Genomic DNA, 19,075 nt, shown 5'->3' on the forward strand with positions numbered 1-19,075 from the left:
TTTTTGTATTAAATTTGTATCGAATAGCTCATATGCCGTCTTGATTTGATATATCTCATGTTGTATAAGTGATTAATCTTCTGAGATAAATAAACGAGATACCCCCCTTAGACGTCGCTACGAAATACGTCATTCCGCAATTTTTGCAATGGATAATTCCTCAAGGATCACAGAGATCACGAACACGTTATTTCAAGAAATAATGTCGCGTGGTCGATCGGAAGATAGCACACGCGTAACGATATCTCCGTTCTCTCTCTCTTTTCTTATCGCTCTTCTTTCTTCGGTATTTGACGTAGGAACGGTCCCGAGTTTGGAGCAAATACCATCAGAGAGATAGAAGGACGTAACGTTGCGTAAATTTAATAGACGTATTTGATGTGTTTTTCTATTATTGTTTTATCGTGGTCCTGAAGAACCACGACGTTGCAAAATACTCGAAGATGCATATTTTGCAGTTTCAAGTATTTATTTTGCAACATCGTTTTATTTTACGCAATATTGATATTAGGATAATAACAATCTTAAAACTTCGCTTTTGAATCGCGTTTCGAGAAAAGCTGCATCTCTTATCATTTTCTTTATACGTTAATTCTGAGAATCGAGATTTTTCGATAAAAACACGTTCGGCGCACTATAGCGATATCTTATTAAAAAGTCCCCTGTTGTTTAGAGAGATCAACAAATGAATAGAAAGCGAATATCTCATTAGTGATAGGAACGTTGTTTATCGTCGAATATGAATCATGAGTTGCAATATTTTCATAGCAGTTAAGAGTTCCAATAAAAGATCTTAATAAGAATAAAACTAATAATCGAGATTAACGAATTGAGAGGTATGATTTTTTAATTACGCTCATTTGTCAGATAGATGAATTTTAGATAGCAAGACTTGATGACCTTGGGGAAATATGAAAATCTATATGAGATTCATACGAACAATTCCTAAAGCCTTAAACACAATTCTCTCAATCATCTTATTTTTATTCGATATTTTATCGAGGTACTTCATTAATCAGCATCTTGTAAATACCTTATCTCACATTGATTGTTATCACATTGATTCATCATTGATTGTTCTCTTTTTCCTCCTTAAGAGAGATTGCGAGCATATTTTGAATACCGTGGCAAATATATACGGACATGTATTCTAATTTTATACATTTTATATATGTATATATACAAATATGCGTACAATGAAAAATATATTTTTTAATGTTATATATTTTAATTAAATTAATTAAATAATTTCTAATAAATAATAAATAATAAATAAATACTAATACATAAATAATCTTTATAAACATATGTCTATAATATATAAAATTAAAACATAATTTTATTTTTTATATATTTTAAATTACTTAATGAAAAATTCTTAAATAAGTATCAACGCATAAATCTGCATATGCAAATTACACACGAATGTATCTCTAAAAAATGATAATTAATCACCCGCGACTTTCTTGAATGATATTAAGTTCTCTGTAATATATTTAATCAAATAATTTTTACTTAATGGAACTGTTTACGTGAAATTGTGACAATAACGGCGATTAATAAATTATTGCATTTCATTGCGTTGTACTTTCGAATATTCTTATCGGAGAACTTCGGCTCCGCTTCACTCGATAACTTGTGCAGCCTCTCCGTTAAGTACCGCAAGATGAATGAATTTATCGCCGTCGATCGAATTCCAGCGATGCATTGGTGTCAAACTCGCGAATAACAGTCTCAGATTGGTCCTGCTTCGATTCATGATCGTTTCTTCTCTTTTTTTTTTCAGGCGAAATGACGAGCAATGTATTACGCGTGGCACGTGAAGCGCGACAACGTACCCTCGGACCGTTCAGTCCGTCCTTCAATGTGCAAGAGATCTTGCTGAGCAGCTTGCGAAAGGTGAACGAAGCAAGAAACGACATTACCACAGTAGAATTTGTATTTCTAGTAGTCTGTTTATGTGCGCCGTTTTGGATCTACTCTAAATAACGTTCTTGTACCATCTAGCATGCTAAGCTCCGAACTATGCTCGAATTCTGCAAAATAAACTCCGTTAGATTCGGCTATTATTGGAAACCAAAGTAATCACGCGTTTTAGCCGTTTTGATCGAAGAAATATATTGACTTACGTATAAATTAAACTAAAAATATATATAAAAAGATTATTTTGAAATTTATACAAAATTTAGAAGAAAAGCGCGATGTCTAGCATAATTTTGAAGAGATTCTCAAATTACGATAATTATAAATGAACGAAAATGATCTTAATTCGATTAATATTGTACAAATCTCTTACCAATTTATTTTTCTAATAATAAAGATGCGTATAGGAAATTCACGTTTGCTACCGTATTTATTCTACTCTTAATGTCGTTTTTATTCCAGTTTTTGCCCGACGACGCACATATTCGGGTCAACGGAAAATTACACATCTCCCTAACGAGAGTATATGATGGCAAGAACGTGATCGTCTCTCAATTCAATTCAAAAGAGGATTTGCTGCAGGTAAGAAAAACATATATGTTAGATCAATGTGACAGATTAATTCACGATAAAGTTTCGTTAAAACAGAATATTGAAAGATATCTTGGAAAATAATCTTCTATCTCTTCGGAGAAATTTCGTGTAATACAAAAATATTGAAGTCTATTTTTTTCATGCAGATATCATGATAATTTTCTTTCCCTCGCGGGGTCATTCGTTCTCCTACTTTAATTTTTTTTTTAAATATTTTCTGCAGGCTCTGCTAGCCACTTCGTTCGTACCGCTATTTTCTGGTTTGCTACCACCACGTTTCCACGGTATCAGATACATGGACGGCGGTTTTAGCGACAATCTTCCTACGCTCGACGAAAACACTATTACGGTTAGTCCGTTCTGCGGAGAGAGCGATATCTGCCCGAGGGACATCTCGTCTCAACTTTTTCACGTACGTATTCGTATTAGTAAACTAATTTTCCTCATTAAACAAGTTAAAACAACTTTGACAATATAATTAAATTAACAAGTTTATCTTTGTTAACTCGGCGAGTTTATAATTACCATTTATTTGCATTAATTATATGTATCCTTGCAGGTCAATGTCGCCAATACAAGCATAGAGCTCTCCAGACAAAATATATACAGGTTCACGAAGATACTCTTTCCGCCCAAAACGGAGGTAAAATACAATTATTAATTATGTCCTTTGATGCGTTAAATACTGTCTTAAATGTAGCAGACGTTAAGTAATTTTATGTACTTTTAAATTACATTACAGATCCTCTCGAGTATGTGTAAGCAAGGCTTCGACGATGCATTGCGATTTCTACATCGTAATAATCTACTTAACTGCACGAGGTGTCTCGCGGTTCAGTCGACGTACATAGTCCAGGAAACGATTGACGATAGCATGGAATATGATCCGGAATGTTTGGAGTGTAAAATGCACAGACAGGTGAGAGAGATCCACAATGCCTGCAACAATTGTATTTTTGATAATATTATTTCACTCTTTTAAAATTTAATTTTAGTAGTTTTTTGTTGACTTTTTTGCTCTTAAATTATCTTTATTTTACGTTTTTATTCCGTTTTTAGGAAGCATTGGTAGCTAATATGCCCGAGACTGTGATGACAATATTTCAGGATGCTATAGACTCTGCCAACAAGGGGCTTGTTAATTGGCTGTTTAAGCATCGTAGCATGAAGCTGCTTTCGTTGTTGAGTTTACCTTGCACGCTACCGGCAGATGTAATGTACGCTACAGTCACAAAGTAAGTAACTGTTGAAATATAATGCGCAAGTAAATATGCATCACATACGTGCTTCACATGGAGAACGATTTTTTTTTTATACACATGCACGTGCACACATAAATAATTATTAATGCTTTTGGTTTTCTTTTCATTAATTGGAGGTGCTGCATGTCACAAATATATACTTTGTAAATAATATTCTTTATTATTAAATATTACAGATCAATTATTAAGGAATATTTTTGTCTAGAAGGTAGTTTTGAAAGCAAATTTTATTTAAACATAAAAATTGGATATTTTGTGTATATATTTATTCAAATTATAGCAATTGATATTTCTTTATAAATGTAGATTTAATATTTTCAGAATTAATAGCTACATATGTTCCATTTTGAGAAAAGTCTATAGGATATGTAAAATTGGAGAACTTTTATCTTATTTAAACTGAACGAAACAATTTTTAATCTAACGAGAAGTCGGTATCATCCGTAGAACGTAGAATACTCTGCAAATATATTTTTTGAAGATTTTTAAAGTTTAAGAGAATGCAATTTTTTTGCATTAAAGGCAATTTTTACAAGAAAGAAATCCTCTAGACAGGAATGCCACCTTAAGGTTGTTTTATTATTTTTTATTACATTGCATTGCATTGCATTGCATGAGCAACATTGTCAACGTTGATACATATCACAGATTCAGTCATTTGGTACAATTTCATGCATAATTATCGCTTGTGATATTGTATTTAACGTCATGCATGTCATTGGTAGTCTGATTGGTAACAAGATAGAAACTCGTACCTTGGAATACAAAATAGTCGGAAATGTTCTGCGTACCCCGCAACAGCCACTTACTTGCAATAAGCGTTTAACACACTCCCGGTAAGCATAAAATTCTCAGATGTAATGCTTTCTTTATTTTGTGATATACCAACGTACACCTACGAAATTATCAAAGCATTTATTGTCTGATTGTGAGATCTTATTTTCAATTGTAAATATATTTTGATGCACGTATTAAATCTTTGTCATTTTTTTTTTAACAATACACTCACGAATTTTTTGCATTAGTTGTGCTTATATTTTGTAGAGGTTCGAAAGATAAAAAAAAATAATAAATGAACGTATCTCAGCGGATAGACGTCTGTCATAAATATCTGTGTAAATAATTATTTGTAATATTTTATAATAATGTTCTTTGTGATTAATGAAACACATATTTTTTTTTATTTCAGATTCATTACGAGCGTTCCGAAACTACGACATAACTTAGTGGAATTAAGTAAATTTGTCTTAGAGCAGTTGAGTATAATGTTCCCGAAAATCAATGTCTATGCCGAGCCGATACCTCAAACGATCAAGTGTTATTTCAATATTACGGAATATGATTCGAGTGAGTATATGTTGAGTTTTAATAATTTGATTATTAATTAATCAAATTATTAATCTAATTAATTACAAAAGAAAATTTGTTATCATCTAATTGCCTTACTTATAAATAACATGTAAATGTTTTAATTTGGTTTAAATAATTTGATAGTAATTTTTATATTTTCAAATGTTGCAGACACATATAATGTGCAAACTATAGACGAAACAGATGCTATATACAAAAAGCAAAAGAATTTGAACTTAACTCTTCAATACAACGAATGGTAAGTAATTATAGTGGAGAGATAGTTGTCATAAAATTATATTTAACAAATTTTTGGATTAATTGTCATCACTGTTGAAATATTTCACGTTACAGCGGTCAATGGAAAGATTCAAGAAAATCCAATTGTGTAATAAACATGGGCGACTTTGCATCAGTGGATGATACTTTCGAAAATATTCTCCAAGTAATAAAAATAATGAAAAATTTAAAACGTGTCTGGATAGATTATAGATAAATTTTATATTGAATCTTATATCTCTTTTCAGGCAACTTCGGATCAAGAGGCCGTAATGGCGTATTATTACATGGATGATAACAATAAAGTGCAAGTGACAGAGATCTTCGATGTAACGGAATCGGAATCGCATACCGTGCTTTCCATGGATGAAGTTGACACCAATAAAAAACTCCAATTCGATGATTGGGACGAACCTTCATGGTTATCTCAGCACACGTTCAATGATGGTAATTAATTTGCATTTTCTTCTCATGAGAAATATCAATGATACAGATTTATGATAAATATTTTAATATGAATTATTCACTGATTTTGAATGTTAGTTCAAGTTAATTCTTTAACTGAAATTTTGTAAAATATGCGCAGCGGCTACAGAGTCTCTCTATACCGATGGAAATCAGCAAAGCGAAAATTTGTCGGATGTATCGTTCGAAGACGAGATACTGGATAGCGCAAATATATTCTCCGATCCGGAAAGTGAGTGGGAGGTGGAGAAGGACCCAGAACAAGTGGAGGTGTCTAAATCTCCGGACAGTCGGCCGGAAGTAGATCAACCATCCACAAGCTTGCTATGAGTTAGTAGCTTATGTTATCGTTACCATATATAGTTTGAAAATGTAATTTTTTTTTTAAATATGTTGCAAGAAAATATGTTATTTAATTTACTATGAATAATTTACAGAGTGAGACATTTAAATTACTACTTTTATTTATTCTTTTTCCGATATTCAAGTATATAATTTTTATACTTTGTTACGTAAAAGTTTAACACTATAACTATATTTTTATTATGTCATTATTTTAATTTTAAAATAATTTTTTTGGAAGTAATGAATCTGCATATGCCATAAATCCATACATACAGCACTATAACACGTGTGCTTTTTTATTTCATTACATGTATGGCATTCCGAGTTAAATGTCCCACTCTATGTAAACATGTACTTTTCATTCTGTTTGTTCTTGCAAGATATAATTAAGACGAAGCGTTTATACACAAGCACAATTATTGAACACGTGCCAATAATGCCAAATGCATTTAAGCGTCTCTAATACGACGTGTAACAGTATTTTGTTCGTAATCCAAGTCTTCTAACTCAGATTTGAAAATTTAATATTTAGTAACGAGCGCTCGAGTGAATTGATACATGTCACACAAAGAGACTGATATATATCGGTGATGAAAAAGCAAAATGGTCCCAAAAACCAATGATATTTTTAAATGTAGAAAGAAACTACAGAATCAATTTTTCTTCAGCAAAATTATCGAGACGAGTGTAATTCGAACAATGAACGATTGAAAATAAAGAGCTGACGCGTGGACTGGACTTCAGAAGAGAAAATAAATGACATATTATTTCATTTGAAATTGATATATGATGCTAAAAATTAAACGATTATTTTTTTTACTATAAAATGGTGGTGAATTCTATCGATTGAATAAAAAAAATTATCTTACAAATTATTCATGATTGTTTCTAATTATCGATTTGTAGTTAAAAGAATATCTGACGACACGTTCTGCTTATATGATATAAAAAATTACAGCGAACTTTTAGAATATATTGAACGGACAAATATTTGACAAACTTGAGTTTGGAAATCATGTGTTTCCGAGCTATAAGATGTTTCCTCTTGGTAAATTTTCACTTTTCAACTTTAAATTCCATATGTCCATTGTTAATTTTAATATTTGTTTGGACACGTTTCTTCAGGAAATGTATAAGTTCGAACATGATTTTAGACTTACGTTTATTAAATATTATTTTTATTTTCTTTGATAATTACTATTTTTAACTTTAACAGTAATTTTTTATACTCAATATAATCTGACGTGCAATTATTTTTTTTCTGCTGCTGTAAGGTCTATATTTATCACACAATTTCCTAAAGTCTACGATTGTCTGAGATATAATGTGTTAACAGTGATGACATTTCAATTCAAAAAATTTCGATGAATATAAATTATATAAAGTGTAAATTATCTTTATTATAATTACTTATCGCTCGTTATATATATAATATACATATATTGAATAGATTCTGATTCTTTTGTCTCCTACATTTCTCTTCTATATACGTAGTAAATATCTGCAAACGTTTCTAAAAAATTTCGATGAAAGTAACTCAATCTGTACGATGGCAACTACCTCTATTATAATTTTGCCATCGTTCAAGAAGTTATTGAAATATAACGAATCTGGAGGTTGTGAAAATAGGATATATAGTTTAAGAATATCTTAACATTTAAGATTATTTTAGAATAAGTTTCTGTATTGTTTGTCACACCATCTTCCTGCTAGCGTTAATTATCGATGGATAATTATTATTTCATAAGGCAATTTCTACAATTTCAAGTTAGTATAATCTCGAAGCTACAGGTTATTTATAATAAATTCTGTTATAATAGATTATAACAGAAATCTTTGTGATCATATACGGCTGGGTCTGAGTGTTGAAGATTATACAGATTTTTATATTGCGTTACAAAACATAATTTAGTTAACTACTGATCATGACCAGTTTAGCTTAGGAAACATTTTATTACTATTGTTTTATTAACATGTTTTTAGTTATAATTGAATTTATGCTTACAAACTTTTTAGTACATAGCCTACATATTCCACTTTATACAAGACTGGGAATGTATAATGTGTAAAAGAAAATTTGCCTATAATTTGGGATAATTTTATTTAGAAAATGGGAATACAAAAAATATAAATAATAATTGCTGTGAAATGTTCCTATATGAAATTATCTCAAATGGATATGCAAATTCTCTTTTTTACTCATTGTAGGCTTCAACAATGCAATTTTTTAATATATTTGTATCGCGCAATTTTGATTATCGAGTTAAATATTTTATCTAATTATAAACAGCCTTCCTATTTGTTAATCTATCAATGATCCAATTAAAGTTATTCTATAAAAAAAGTTGGTCTCTTTGATAAATTTTTTTCCTCTTTTTAAGATATTGATAAAATTATGGTGATTACATTGTGAATGGTTACGCTTATTGTTGTGTTATCTTACCTAAATAGAGTAAGTAGAATAAATGCTAACGAATGAATCAAATCGACAATCAAATTAATTCTGTTTATAATTTATGTATAAAAAAAACATTAAAGTGAAAATAGATTGATATTTAGAAAATACTTTTAGCTAGATATAAATTTTGAATGACTTGTAAACAAAATGTATGTGAGGAAACATTTATATTTTATAAACGACGAGTTCTAATGATATTTCATAAGTATTAACAAAATATTTATTTTTTGGTATTTTTTAAATGCTATCGATTCTTTTACTTTGCAAAGTTTCGGTTATCTATATATATGAATGTATAGATGAACATTAAATACCATTGCGTAAAAGAACAAATGCATTTGTTTTGCTAATTTTCTAGTCTTGTTTAGCACATGGATATTCTTTGACAATTTATGATGTTAAAATACCAAAAAAATATTTTGTGGTATTATATATATGAAATATGTACTTTTCTTACGATTACACAAATAAAAATTGTGCAGACATATCAAAGTGTATAAATAAATGTTAACCACAAGTAGATTACATAATTTTTTAGAAAAATGGAATAAATTTTAATATATTAAACAAAATTTGTCTGATGTCATCAGACAAATGTAATTTGTCTTGATGTACATAATAAAATAAAATAAAGTACAGCTATAAGCTATAAGTTTTGTTTTTGTCAGTACTCGTAAAATAAATTAAGAATTGACGATGAGATTCTGGTGTTATAAAAAGGGGTAAAGATCAATAAAAACTGGAATATTTATTATGTTTTTAATATAAAACAAATCGTATTGTATATATATCTATATATATATGTATATATATATATACATATTGTATATATACGTTGTATGTACAATAATTGAAACCTTCCCTAAAGTAACATTTTAAGGCGGACATTTGGAAAAAAAAAACGCATATATTGCACATGGTCATAAACATTACACGTAATACTGATTTGGTAAAATATCCCTTGTATATGTTCTTGAATAACTTGTATACTTTCATTCGGAAGATGCGAATCAATTATAGAGTAAAACTCTTTATAATTACGTAAACATTCAAAAGAAAAAAAAAACAAAAATTTATCATACGATTTCCACATGCAAAAATTAAAATCAATTCATAATCATGATTCTGCAAAAACATGCCTCACTACATTTCTTTCAGGCGGGCTTCAATTATTTCGACGTAACATGATCATTATCATTTATTTGAACATATTCAGGCGGGGTCCTCCCCCGGGGCAGACGTAGAGTTTCTCTGAGCTTCAATTTGCGTCCTACTTTGAGAACTTCCCGCTGCGACGGCAACTTTATGCTGTGCAGCTAGTAACTGTTGAAGCTGTAAAATCGAAAGAAATGTTTCTCAGCTCCTACGCAATAATGTAGCTGGATTCTTTAATTTAAAAATCAAAATGTTACTTCCCAAGTAACAAGATGACATCGAATGGCGGTTCAATAACGTCTTATTAACGTTAGAGACATTATTAAGACGTTATCTTGCTATTTGACACTCGATACTTTGAGATAAAGTCTCTGATTAGTTAATTTCTCTTAATTAAAAACGTACTTGTTGTTGAGATAGAGTCGCCACCCCGAGACTTTGCGTTTGCTGGCTGCATTGGCCGGTAGAAGCCCTAGCGTGCAAGGATTTTGTCAACAGAGTTTGTTTATTAACAGGTACTACTTGGGAAGTAGGCGTCGTCTGTGATGCCATAAGCACAGCAGGTTTCGTCGCGGCTGCGAAGTGGATTCATATATTTTTATATACATATGTAGACATCGCTGATTGATAAGCGCAAAAGATCACAATTTCTTCCATGAATATAGACTTGGCGGATTATTGACTTACCCATTATAGGTGTTAATACTTGTTGTTTGTTACCAGATAATATTAGCTGACTCGCCGTTACTGTTTTAGCAACTGTCACCAATTGATTCGACAAGACGGCCGATTTAACTTGATTCGATTGTACTTGACGAGTCATATGATTAAATCGCGGTCTTTGAGATCCAATAAGTTGAATTGCTTGCCCTCCCTAAGATTACATAACGTTTACGTGAATTACTAACAATGTATACTAAAAATTGCTAATGTATTGCACATTTATGCTATTATAAAGTGTAAAAAAAAGAGTAAACAGTTTTGAATATTAAATACCTGGGCAAGAGTCACTGCGTTGTTACTCCTAATATTTTGCTGCGATAATCCTTTTACTCCAGATGGTATTAATTGGGCTGAAATGTATATAATCAATTTGTAAATATCAAGAGCTGTATATAGATAACAATAAATATTATAAATCTCAAGAATGAGATACTCTCATATGTGTAGTCATGTGTTTGAAGTTTCTAATTAAAGCTTATGAACATCAAGATTTTTTATGTATTTTCCATAAATAAAATTATAGAAACTAAAGAGTTTAAACATCTCTAGTTAAAAAATACGAGTACTTAACGTGAAAATATTTAAGATTTAATTTAGACCTACGATATGATAAGCTCAGACAGTAATATCCATGGGATACAATTACCGATTGGTAAAGACAAATGAGCATTGGCAGGATTGGCGATCACTACGGTTGGCGTACTCCCAGCGATAGCTGTTGTAACGACAGTTCCAGCTACCATCTGAAATAGTGTAACGATCGGATGATATTCACAAATTACTTCTTATTTAGTCATGAGTATATTTTACACATTGATATTAGCTCTTTTAACGCAATTAACATTTTTATATATAATAATTTACTACATGTATATTATATATGTAGTGAAAAAGCGAGTTGATACTAACGCTTGATACTGTCGTGCAGGTATTTGTGGCGGACGATATAGGGAGGGAAACGATGACCCCAGTAGGTGTGACGGTTCCACCAGTGGATGGAGACACGTTCAACGACATGAGAGGTTGTGAAAAACTTGCGAACGATACCTGGAATGGACAATGTTGTTAATTCATCAGATCTGTAGCGGCTTATACGAGGAAAAAATAAACTGCGATTTTTTTAACCTGAACGTTTTGTAGACCGTTAATGGAATTCGGCAGACTAGTGAGATTCACGCCTTGTAAATTCACGTTAGTTGCCGACGGGCTCGTCATCGGACTCGCTGGTTGTTGGCTGCTCTGACTGGAAGAAGCGGTAAGCCGTTCGAGTAACGATGAAGTCGAATTCATTCCGGGTATCGGATTGTCAGCTGATGGTGTGCCTGTTCACATGCAGATAATTATACTATTAATAAAAATAGAAGAAAATGGTGGACAAAGAAGTGGAAAGAAAGAATCGTTTAATTATATAAATATTCCAAACACTCAAAACAAGATTATAAAAATTTGCCGTAACAAATTAATGTGTAAAAGACTATATTCTATATTTTCTTGCTTAAATAGCGTTAATTTATAGAACAAATTTATTTAGATTTATTTAGATATCCTTTACTGTACCAGCAAGCAAAGCCGAAAGTCCCGGCATTGATAATCCAAGGGTAGACGTAGGATCCTGGACTCGCGCGAGTCTTACAGCGGTCGCTTTCACTGGCTGCTGCTTGCAACTTAGCTGTCCAGTTAAAGCCGAAGAGCTTAAGCTCACGCGTACCTAACATAATAAAAACAGAAATCGAATAAGCAACATTTAATGACACACTTTACATCAGAGAGAGAGAGAGAGAGAGAGAGAGAGAGAATAATTATCAAATAATTAATTATATATATACCAGTTACATTATAAGAATTTCAAATATATAAAGAAATTATATTAATTTTATATTGAAATTTTATATATATATTAACTAAACTATGCTAAATGCATGTAGTACAAAATATAAAAATTATTAACAAATTAATTGAATTATTTATTAAACATACTTGACCAGTGGTGTTGGGCACGTTGATCACATTGCCGTGACTGATAACTCTAGGTGGGATGGAAGCATTGAGAGAGATCCTTTGGGGTTGAACCTTTCGTTGAGCTATATTCGCAGGAGTGCTGTTTAATAAACTAAGGATCGCGGCATTATTGGACTTGTTTGTGGCTTGTGCATTGTTATTCAAAGCTGCGGCTGCAGCATTCGCTGCAAAACACATAAGATATAAAATCAATATTACGAATCTACAAGTATATGTTTATAAAAAATATATGATCAAAGGAAGCAAAGTTATGTATATATCGTGGAGCGATGGTAAACCTGCAGCTTGTTGCTGGAATTGCTGTGCGGAGTTCATGAGGGAAGTAACAAGAGCGCTTATTGCTGGATTAGTCGAATGTTTCTTAAACGGCGGCTCACTTTGACTCTGATTGGCAGCCTCGCCTATACAGTTCTGGGCTCCCGCTTGCAACTGCGCTTGCTGCACATTTCAAATACAAGATTCAAAAATTAAATCCTAAACTTAATACAGATTTCAATGTCGTGTGTCACCAAATTCAGTGTCAGTTAATGAAATACACGCGAAGAAATATGGAGGCTCACCAAAACTGGAACATTAGTGGCCGTCGCGTTATTAATGGTACCAGCCGACTTCTGAAAGACCAGTATACCAGAACCGTTGCATGCGTTGTCCGCCACTGTTATCGCGGAGTTGTCAATTTGCACGGAGGTCGACGCGTTAGGGCCACCATTGGCCAAGGACTGTCCCGTGCTCAACGCGGTAACGTCATTCTGCGGGATAACTTGCGGCATACTCGCCGAGTCCACGCACGCGAGGTTATTTTGTGCAGAGGTAGTGGCTTCTGTCATGGCCTTCATCGAGGCCACCTGACTGGCCAAATTGGTGAGTTGCCCTTGAGCCCGCGATAGAATCTGAAATGACGCGCGGATTTGCTGAAAATGTTTTCATGGCTGTTACAAGATCGTGCGCACACATTATCTCTTTGTGTTTCATGCATCGAGAGGCTCGAGTGTTCTTTTTTTCCGGCGACTCCCTCATTTACATATATAAAAAAAGAAAAGAAAAGCTGAGATTACAAACCTGTTGCGCTACGTGTTGAGACTGAGCCTGCTGCAACTGTTGAGCCGCTAATTGCGCCACTTTTGCTTGTTGCGCCTAAAAGGATCATAATAAAAAATTATTGTTTAGCGAAAATAGTCGAGAGAAAAGATAAGGAATAAACTGGTTGATATTGAAAACGGAAAAGAAAAGGTGGCACGCACCTGTTGATGCGCTCGCTGCATGCCAGGTGTGCATGCAATTGCTTGCCTCGGTACAATATGTTGTATCCTCACATTTTTCCTACCTTCTTCTGTAAATATTTCTTTAAATTGCTGATAGTAATGATTGGCCACCGCTCTGGTACCCAATGGAAACCTATAAAACAAATTCAATACTCACGATCCATCTAGCACGAAGCACAACTGTTTATTTGCGCGAGGCACAATTAATTGTGCTTTGCGCAAAAATATAAATAGTTTGTAGGACAAACCGGCACGAAGAGCCATTCTTCTCTCCATCCCGATGATTCTTGTCCATATAAAGTTCTCCCAGGTACTCGGAAGTAGCGGGCCTCTGCAGTATCGAGAGCTTTATATAATCCTGACTTTCCGCAGGTTCTAATATATACTCTTCCACAACTTGTGGCGAACAGTCTTTTGTTTCTCGTGGCCGCTCGTACGCTTTCGCAAATCTAACCGAGTGATATTGCCAATTAATTTCGCGAACGTCTCACGGTAAAAGTCACGAAAGAATGAAAAGCTGCAAATAATGCGAACACAAAAAATATGAAGAAAAGGCATGCTGTGATAAGAACCTTAAAACATCGATTGCCGTAGACGGTGGAAGCAGAGGAGGGTTTGCAAGAGAAGGCGGTGGACAGGCAGTATTGGTCGCTAATCCTCTTCTTTTCGTACGGAATTTCAATATTAAGTCATGTATCGTTTGTCCTTCCGGCTGAGCCAACTGTTCCAATTTTCTTTTTCGATTTACTGTGACCTGATATCAAGCAACACAGTGTTTTCCATGATATTTTACGGCTACGTGCAAATCAAATATGACGCATAGCAAGCAGTGCAATATCGATATGTATGCATATCGATTAAATAAAATCTCTAAAATTATTGCGATTTGCACATAGAAATACCTTATAGAATTACATTTCGTTATATAAAAGATTAAGTCTTTTGTATACTATATATATTTAAAAAATATAAACTTCTATAAAAGACGAAATAATTTTCTATATTTTTTTCATGCAACATTTAAGTTGTATTTAGATTTTTTTAGATTTAGTATCTAATAAGGATTTCTCTTGCAGCTAGACTTTTATAACATTTAAATAACAAATTAGAAATAAGTTTAAAACTAAAATGTTACCTGAGAGAATTTCTTAGCTTGTCGCATGAGTTGATGATCGGTAAGCAAAGATTTAGACTGTTTAATTCTTGTACTAGCTAAAGTGGGGACCGGATTCGGATCCAGGCATAAAGGGCCTTGAGTAGCTGCCACTAAATGTGATTCCAACATTAACCGCTCCTCGTGGCTCCAATCTCCGTCACTCGTAAGTGTCGACACATCCGAAAGTACGCTCTATAAGCAGTAGTTTTCAAGATTCAATTTAAATTATAATGAATTAGATTGATTAAGATAGATTATTTTGAAGAGTAAGGGATAAGTAATATATTTTCTGCATACGAATTAAGAAATATTGTGTAATATTGTTATCCTTATTATTTATACTATTATATGTCTTTAATGACCTCTGATGACAAGATCTTACCTGCGTAGTAGGTTTAAGAAGTACATGATGGACCTCAGCTCTGTTGTGAGGAAATGATCTTCGATAATCTCGAACTTCAGCGATTATGCAGCCGTCGTAAAATAAATGTGAATAACTAGATTCCAATTGTTCGGCTAGCATAGCTGGCAATTGGCCATTATCTATGCACGAAAGCAATTCACCCTGTTCGTAACCCATGAGTTGAGTCTCAGCTAATGAATTTTTATCGTATTGATTCCCCTTATCGCTATCGAAAAATAAGATCTTTGTATTAATCCTGAAATCCAATTCTAAAATTGAGGAACTAACATTTATTTATTTTCAATAAATTAATCACACATGTAAAGTGCATTTTACTTCTCTGGCATATGTATGATACCTCAAACCATTTTAAATCTGACAGAATATGACAATTAATGAGTTTAATATTTCTAATTTGTATTTTAAAATACCAATATATCATAATAATTTTGTGATACAGAGACGATCACATAGCAACATGACACTGTAAACGGGCAATCAAAAGAATCAAAAGTTCAAATATGAATAACGTATTCGCGTAAAAACATTGCTTTTGAAAGATTTTTTTTTTAATTTATTTTTCTTTATAATCTAATCTAAATCTTGTAATAGGATTATCATTGAATTTAAAAAGTTAGATACTATTATTGCTAATCAGATATTTCAGAAAGATAATTAGCATACCAAAACAGATGCTTACCTATTTCTTACAGCTAATGAGTATCCTTTATTACCAGCATAGAGATTAACGATTAATGTATTAAAACCTTCCCTTTGCACTAACCGCCCCAAAAGATCACACTCATTCTCAAGATTGTTCTGTAACGTTTAAAATGAAGTACAAAATTACGTAAGACATGGAATATACAGTGCCGTATTGCGATATTTTTACAAAAAAAAAAAAACGACAAGCAAAAATTTCGTAATAAATGTTTGAAAAGTGAACATACTAAAACTGAATCTGGGGTTGCATGAGGAACCTTAGAAAGTTCTTCAAAATAGAGTCTCGTGAGTTTGGATTGGATACTATGCCTGGAGTGACTCTGCTCTTTTTTCTGAGAGGATAATGATTTATCCGATGTTAAGGCCAACGAATTCTGACCTTGGACATTCTTCGAACATCTGGATACTAGACTAATCATATCCTGCATAAACAACGCAATGGATGAATATGAGGACGAATGAAAATATGAAAATGAGGATTTTATCGCTATATAGGGTAAAACCGTTCTTTTAATAACTGATTAAAAGTTTTTTTGGGCCATTAAAGAATTACAGTTTGAAAATTGTGCCACACACCTGAGCCTGCCGACACGCATCTTCCAAAGTACAGGCTGTACCAATCATTGTAACTTCTGATTACTGATGCCACTTAATGTCATATCTGATGCGGTAATGATCGCTCATATTCTGAAAGATATATATATCCATCAGATATATATTATTTATGTTCGCATAACATAATGCAACTAGTGTTAAAAATGACAAAATGTAATATTAGATTTATAATCAAAGTATGTGTAAGATAGTTGATCCTTGTGACAAATAATTGAAATACGCTATATTAAGTACGTAAATAATACAATCCTTTAATTTTAGCTTTAACATCATCTGTTTAGAACAAAAATTTCCTTTGGGGAAAAAAGTAATCTTAATAACAAAGAGTTTCTTTGCATTTTTAATAGCCGGTTTCTAAATATTAAGTTATTAATTATTTCATGATGTTAATATCAATATTTAGTATAAATATGTATAAACAGTTTTGCATTTGAAATAAAATTCTTTATGTCAAAAATATAACCTTCAATTAATTACAATTATATCACTAAATCATAAAAATTTGAAAAAAGTATGTAGTATCTTAATATAAATATTCCAGCTATAAAATAATCTGCTTTGTCATCTTTTCAGATTTAAGTGGAGTACATATTCAGGCATTGTAAAAAGAAATAATGTACAACGAATAGAATTACAAATAATATATAAAAAAGAAATAATGTATAACAAATAAAATTGCAAGAGAAAATAATAATAAAATAGAGAATATATCTTTAAATAGTACATCCATCTGTATCCTTGTTTTACATATGTTAAACTAATTTTACATTTCTTTAATTTTATTTCACGTTTTTTTCATTAAAACTGATATTGCATTTCTCAAACATATGCATTTTCTACTTGCAACATTTTAACATTTGCGACAGTTACAAATTTACGAGACTCTTGACGACGCCTGAATATGTATTTTTATTACACAGATTTTTTTGCATACACGCTTCAAATTTTTAACAACGTGCATCACGGATGTGCGCAATATAAACCGTCTGTGTTGCGTCTTAAAATATGAACGCTAAATAATAACGCGAGAAATGAAACGGAACCGAATGTTGATCCACCGCGATAGAAAATCGCCGAACGGCGTGGACACACGTGTTTACAAACTCACCGCCTCGATGCATTTTACCTAACGGCCCTAATAAAACACATATATCGGATGTTACGCCTGTAAATTTCTCCGCAGCCACCCCGTAAAAGCGTTCAGCGGTCACAAGAGAAATTGGTTTTATGGGCCGCGGGCCCACAACCGATTCACGCGATTATTCACGAGACTGACCTACTGCTCGCTACACGCGAACGAATCCATCGCCATTTGCGATCACCACGGGAGATCCGCAGCTAAATAACACGCCGTTCCTCGATTTCCAAAGAATCCGCGGTATTCCCCCCCGCGTGTCATGCTCGTGCGTGCGCTCGCGATGAGACCAAATTGACACCTATATCTCATCCACGACGCGACGAGGGGACGATCTGTCTCGTCGGGGGAGGGAAAGTGGTGGTTGCACAAACAAGCCGAGGCCGCGGTCGGGGCCCGCGCGCGAGGGCGAGCTGGCACCCGGGGGAGTAACGATGGGACGCGGGTAGGAGCGAACTCGCCTAGGAAAGCCTGGCGCCGTGACGCACATGCAGGCGGGCAAAAAAGCGAGGAGCGACGGAGGAGCGCGAGGAGAGGTTAGGTCTGGCACAGGTCTCGCGGTGGGTAGCGCGTGCGGCGGCGGCGGCGACGATGCGACGCGACGCGCCACGCCGCGCCGACCGGGCCCCCGGACGCACGTGAATTACCTTCGCTGACTCGGGAGATGAGCATCGGCTGCGCGCACGTCGACTCCTCGACTCTCTCTTTCACTCTCTCGTCTCGCTCGCGCGACTCCCTAACCTCTCCTCTCTCGCCGTCGTGCCTCGCGCTCGCTGTCGCTCTCGCCGCGAGGGTTCGGTCCGGCGGCGCGCGACGGTGCGTGCGTGCGTGCGTGCCCTCGATGGTGCGCGCGGTACGGACGGACGGACGGACCGTCTTCTCGGTCAGGTGCCAACCGCGCTCTCGTACCTGGTCCTCGACGCGGGGGTAGGCTACGGCGACTGGCACCTCGGCGGCTCACTGCTCGCTCCGGCGCGGCCGATATTTAGCAACAAACGTCATTACGCGGAGAGCGCATCGTAACCTGCTTTACATTACACAAACACCGCCGCATGCACAACCACGGACTGTGTGGCAGGATCTCCTCTGCCAGATCCTCCTCCTCCTCGCTCGGTCGGTCGCCCGCTGCCGGACGGCGTACGCCGATTCGCGATTCGGCCGCAAGCCGCCCCCGCATCGAGTTTTCCAGCATCACGTGCGTTTATCCG

At 34.3% G+C, this 19,075-nt stretch overlaps 2 protein-coding genes across 12 annotated transcripts in view; one reads left to right on the forward strand and one right to left on the reverse strand.

Moving 5' to 3' along the window:
• Positions 1-8,562, forward strand: part of LOC105454196 (patatin-like phospholipase domain-containing protein 3) — a 17,795-nt gene extending 9,233 nt beyond the window's left edge. Inside the window, exons 2-14 of one of the 3 annotated variants that reach the window (XM_011696652.1) lie at positions 1,787-1,899; positions 2,386-2,505; positions 2,741-2,929; positions 3,077-3,160; positions 3,260-3,436; positions 3,577-3,752; positions 4,505-4,615; positions 4,969-5,126; positions 5,301-5,388; positions 5,484-5,574; positions 5,657-5,855; positions 5,995-6,203; positions 6,887-8,562. In XM_011696652.1, the coding sequence (XP_011694954.1) occupies positions 1,787-1,899; positions 2,386-2,505; positions 2,741-2,929; positions 3,077-3,160; positions 3,260-3,436; positions 3,577-3,752; positions 4,505-4,615; positions 4,969-5,126; positions 5,301-5,388; positions 5,484-5,574; positions 5,657-5,855; positions 5,995-6,203 (1,715 nt within the window). In that variant the 3' untranslated portion in view covers positions 6,887-8,562. Of the gene's footprint in view, positions 1-1,786; positions 1,900-2,385; positions 2,506-2,740; positions 2,930-3,076; positions 3,161-3,259; positions 3,437-3,576; positions 3,753-4,504; positions 4,616-4,968; positions 5,127-5,300; positions 5,389-5,483; positions 5,575-5,656; positions 5,856-5,994 lie in introns of all 3 variants that reach the window. The other 2 variants (XM_011696651.1, XM_011696653.1) reach the window with 2 other exon arrangements.
• A 1,027-nt stretch (positions 8,563-9,589) lies between these two features.
• On the reverse strand, positions 9,590-18,948 carry LOC105454197 (transcription factor SPT20 homolog). 9 transcript variants are annotated; one of them, XM_011696657.1, is made up of 21 exons: positions 18,816-18,948; positions 16,694-16,804; positions 16,345-16,539; positions 16,095-16,213; positions 15,374-15,620; positions 14,971-15,183; positions 14,408-14,589; positions 14,084-14,284; positions 13,815-13,968; positions 13,633-13,707; positions 13,134-13,484; positions 12,852-13,011; positions 12,532-12,737; positions 12,112-12,262; positions 11,680-11,876; positions 11,464-11,601; positions 11,201-11,297; positions 10,828-10,904; positions 10,519-10,705; positions 10,237-10,406; positions 9,590-10,008 (listed from the first exon to the last, which is right to left on the reverse strand). In XM_011696657.1, exons 2-21 carry the CDS (start codon positions 16,739-16,741, stop codon positions 9,889-9,891), a joined length of 3,288 nt encoding a protein of 1,095 aa, XP_011694959.1. In that variant the 5' UTR covers positions 16,742-16,804; positions 18,816-18,948; the 3' UTR covers positions 9,590-9,888. The 9 variants fall into 9 exon arrangements, with proteins under 9 accessions (XP_011694959.1, XP_011694965.1, XP_011694957.1 ...); XM_011696663.1 differs by having other exon boundaries at positions 13,134-13,463; positions 18,777-18,948; XM_011696655.1 differs by having other exon boundaries at positions 18,777-18,948.
• Between the last annotated feature and the right edge of the window lie 127 nt (positions 18,949-19,075).

This window comes from Wasmannia auropunctata, unplaced genomic scaffold (assembly GCF_000956235.1).
Source record: "Wasmannia auropunctata unplaced genomic scaffold, wasmannia.A_1.0 LD335987.1, whole genome shotgun sequence".
NCBI lineage: Eukaryota > Metazoa > Arthropoda > Insecta > Hymenoptera > Formicidae > Wasmannia > Wasmannia auropunctata.

Coding starts and splice junctions, on each gene's coding strand:
- LOC105454197 (XM_011696657.1), bottom strand. CDS start 16,741: ATGATTGGTACAGCCTGTACTTTGGAAGATGCGTGTCGGCAGGCTCAG. Junction 16,540..16,693: donor ATGCGTGTCGGCAGGCTCAG/GTGTGTGGCACA, acceptor TTGTTTATGCAG/GATATGATTAGTCTAGTATC. Junction 10,706..10,827: donor ACGCAGTGACTCTTGCCCAG/GTATTTAATATT, acceptor ATGTAATCTTAG/GGAGGGCAAGCAATTCAACT.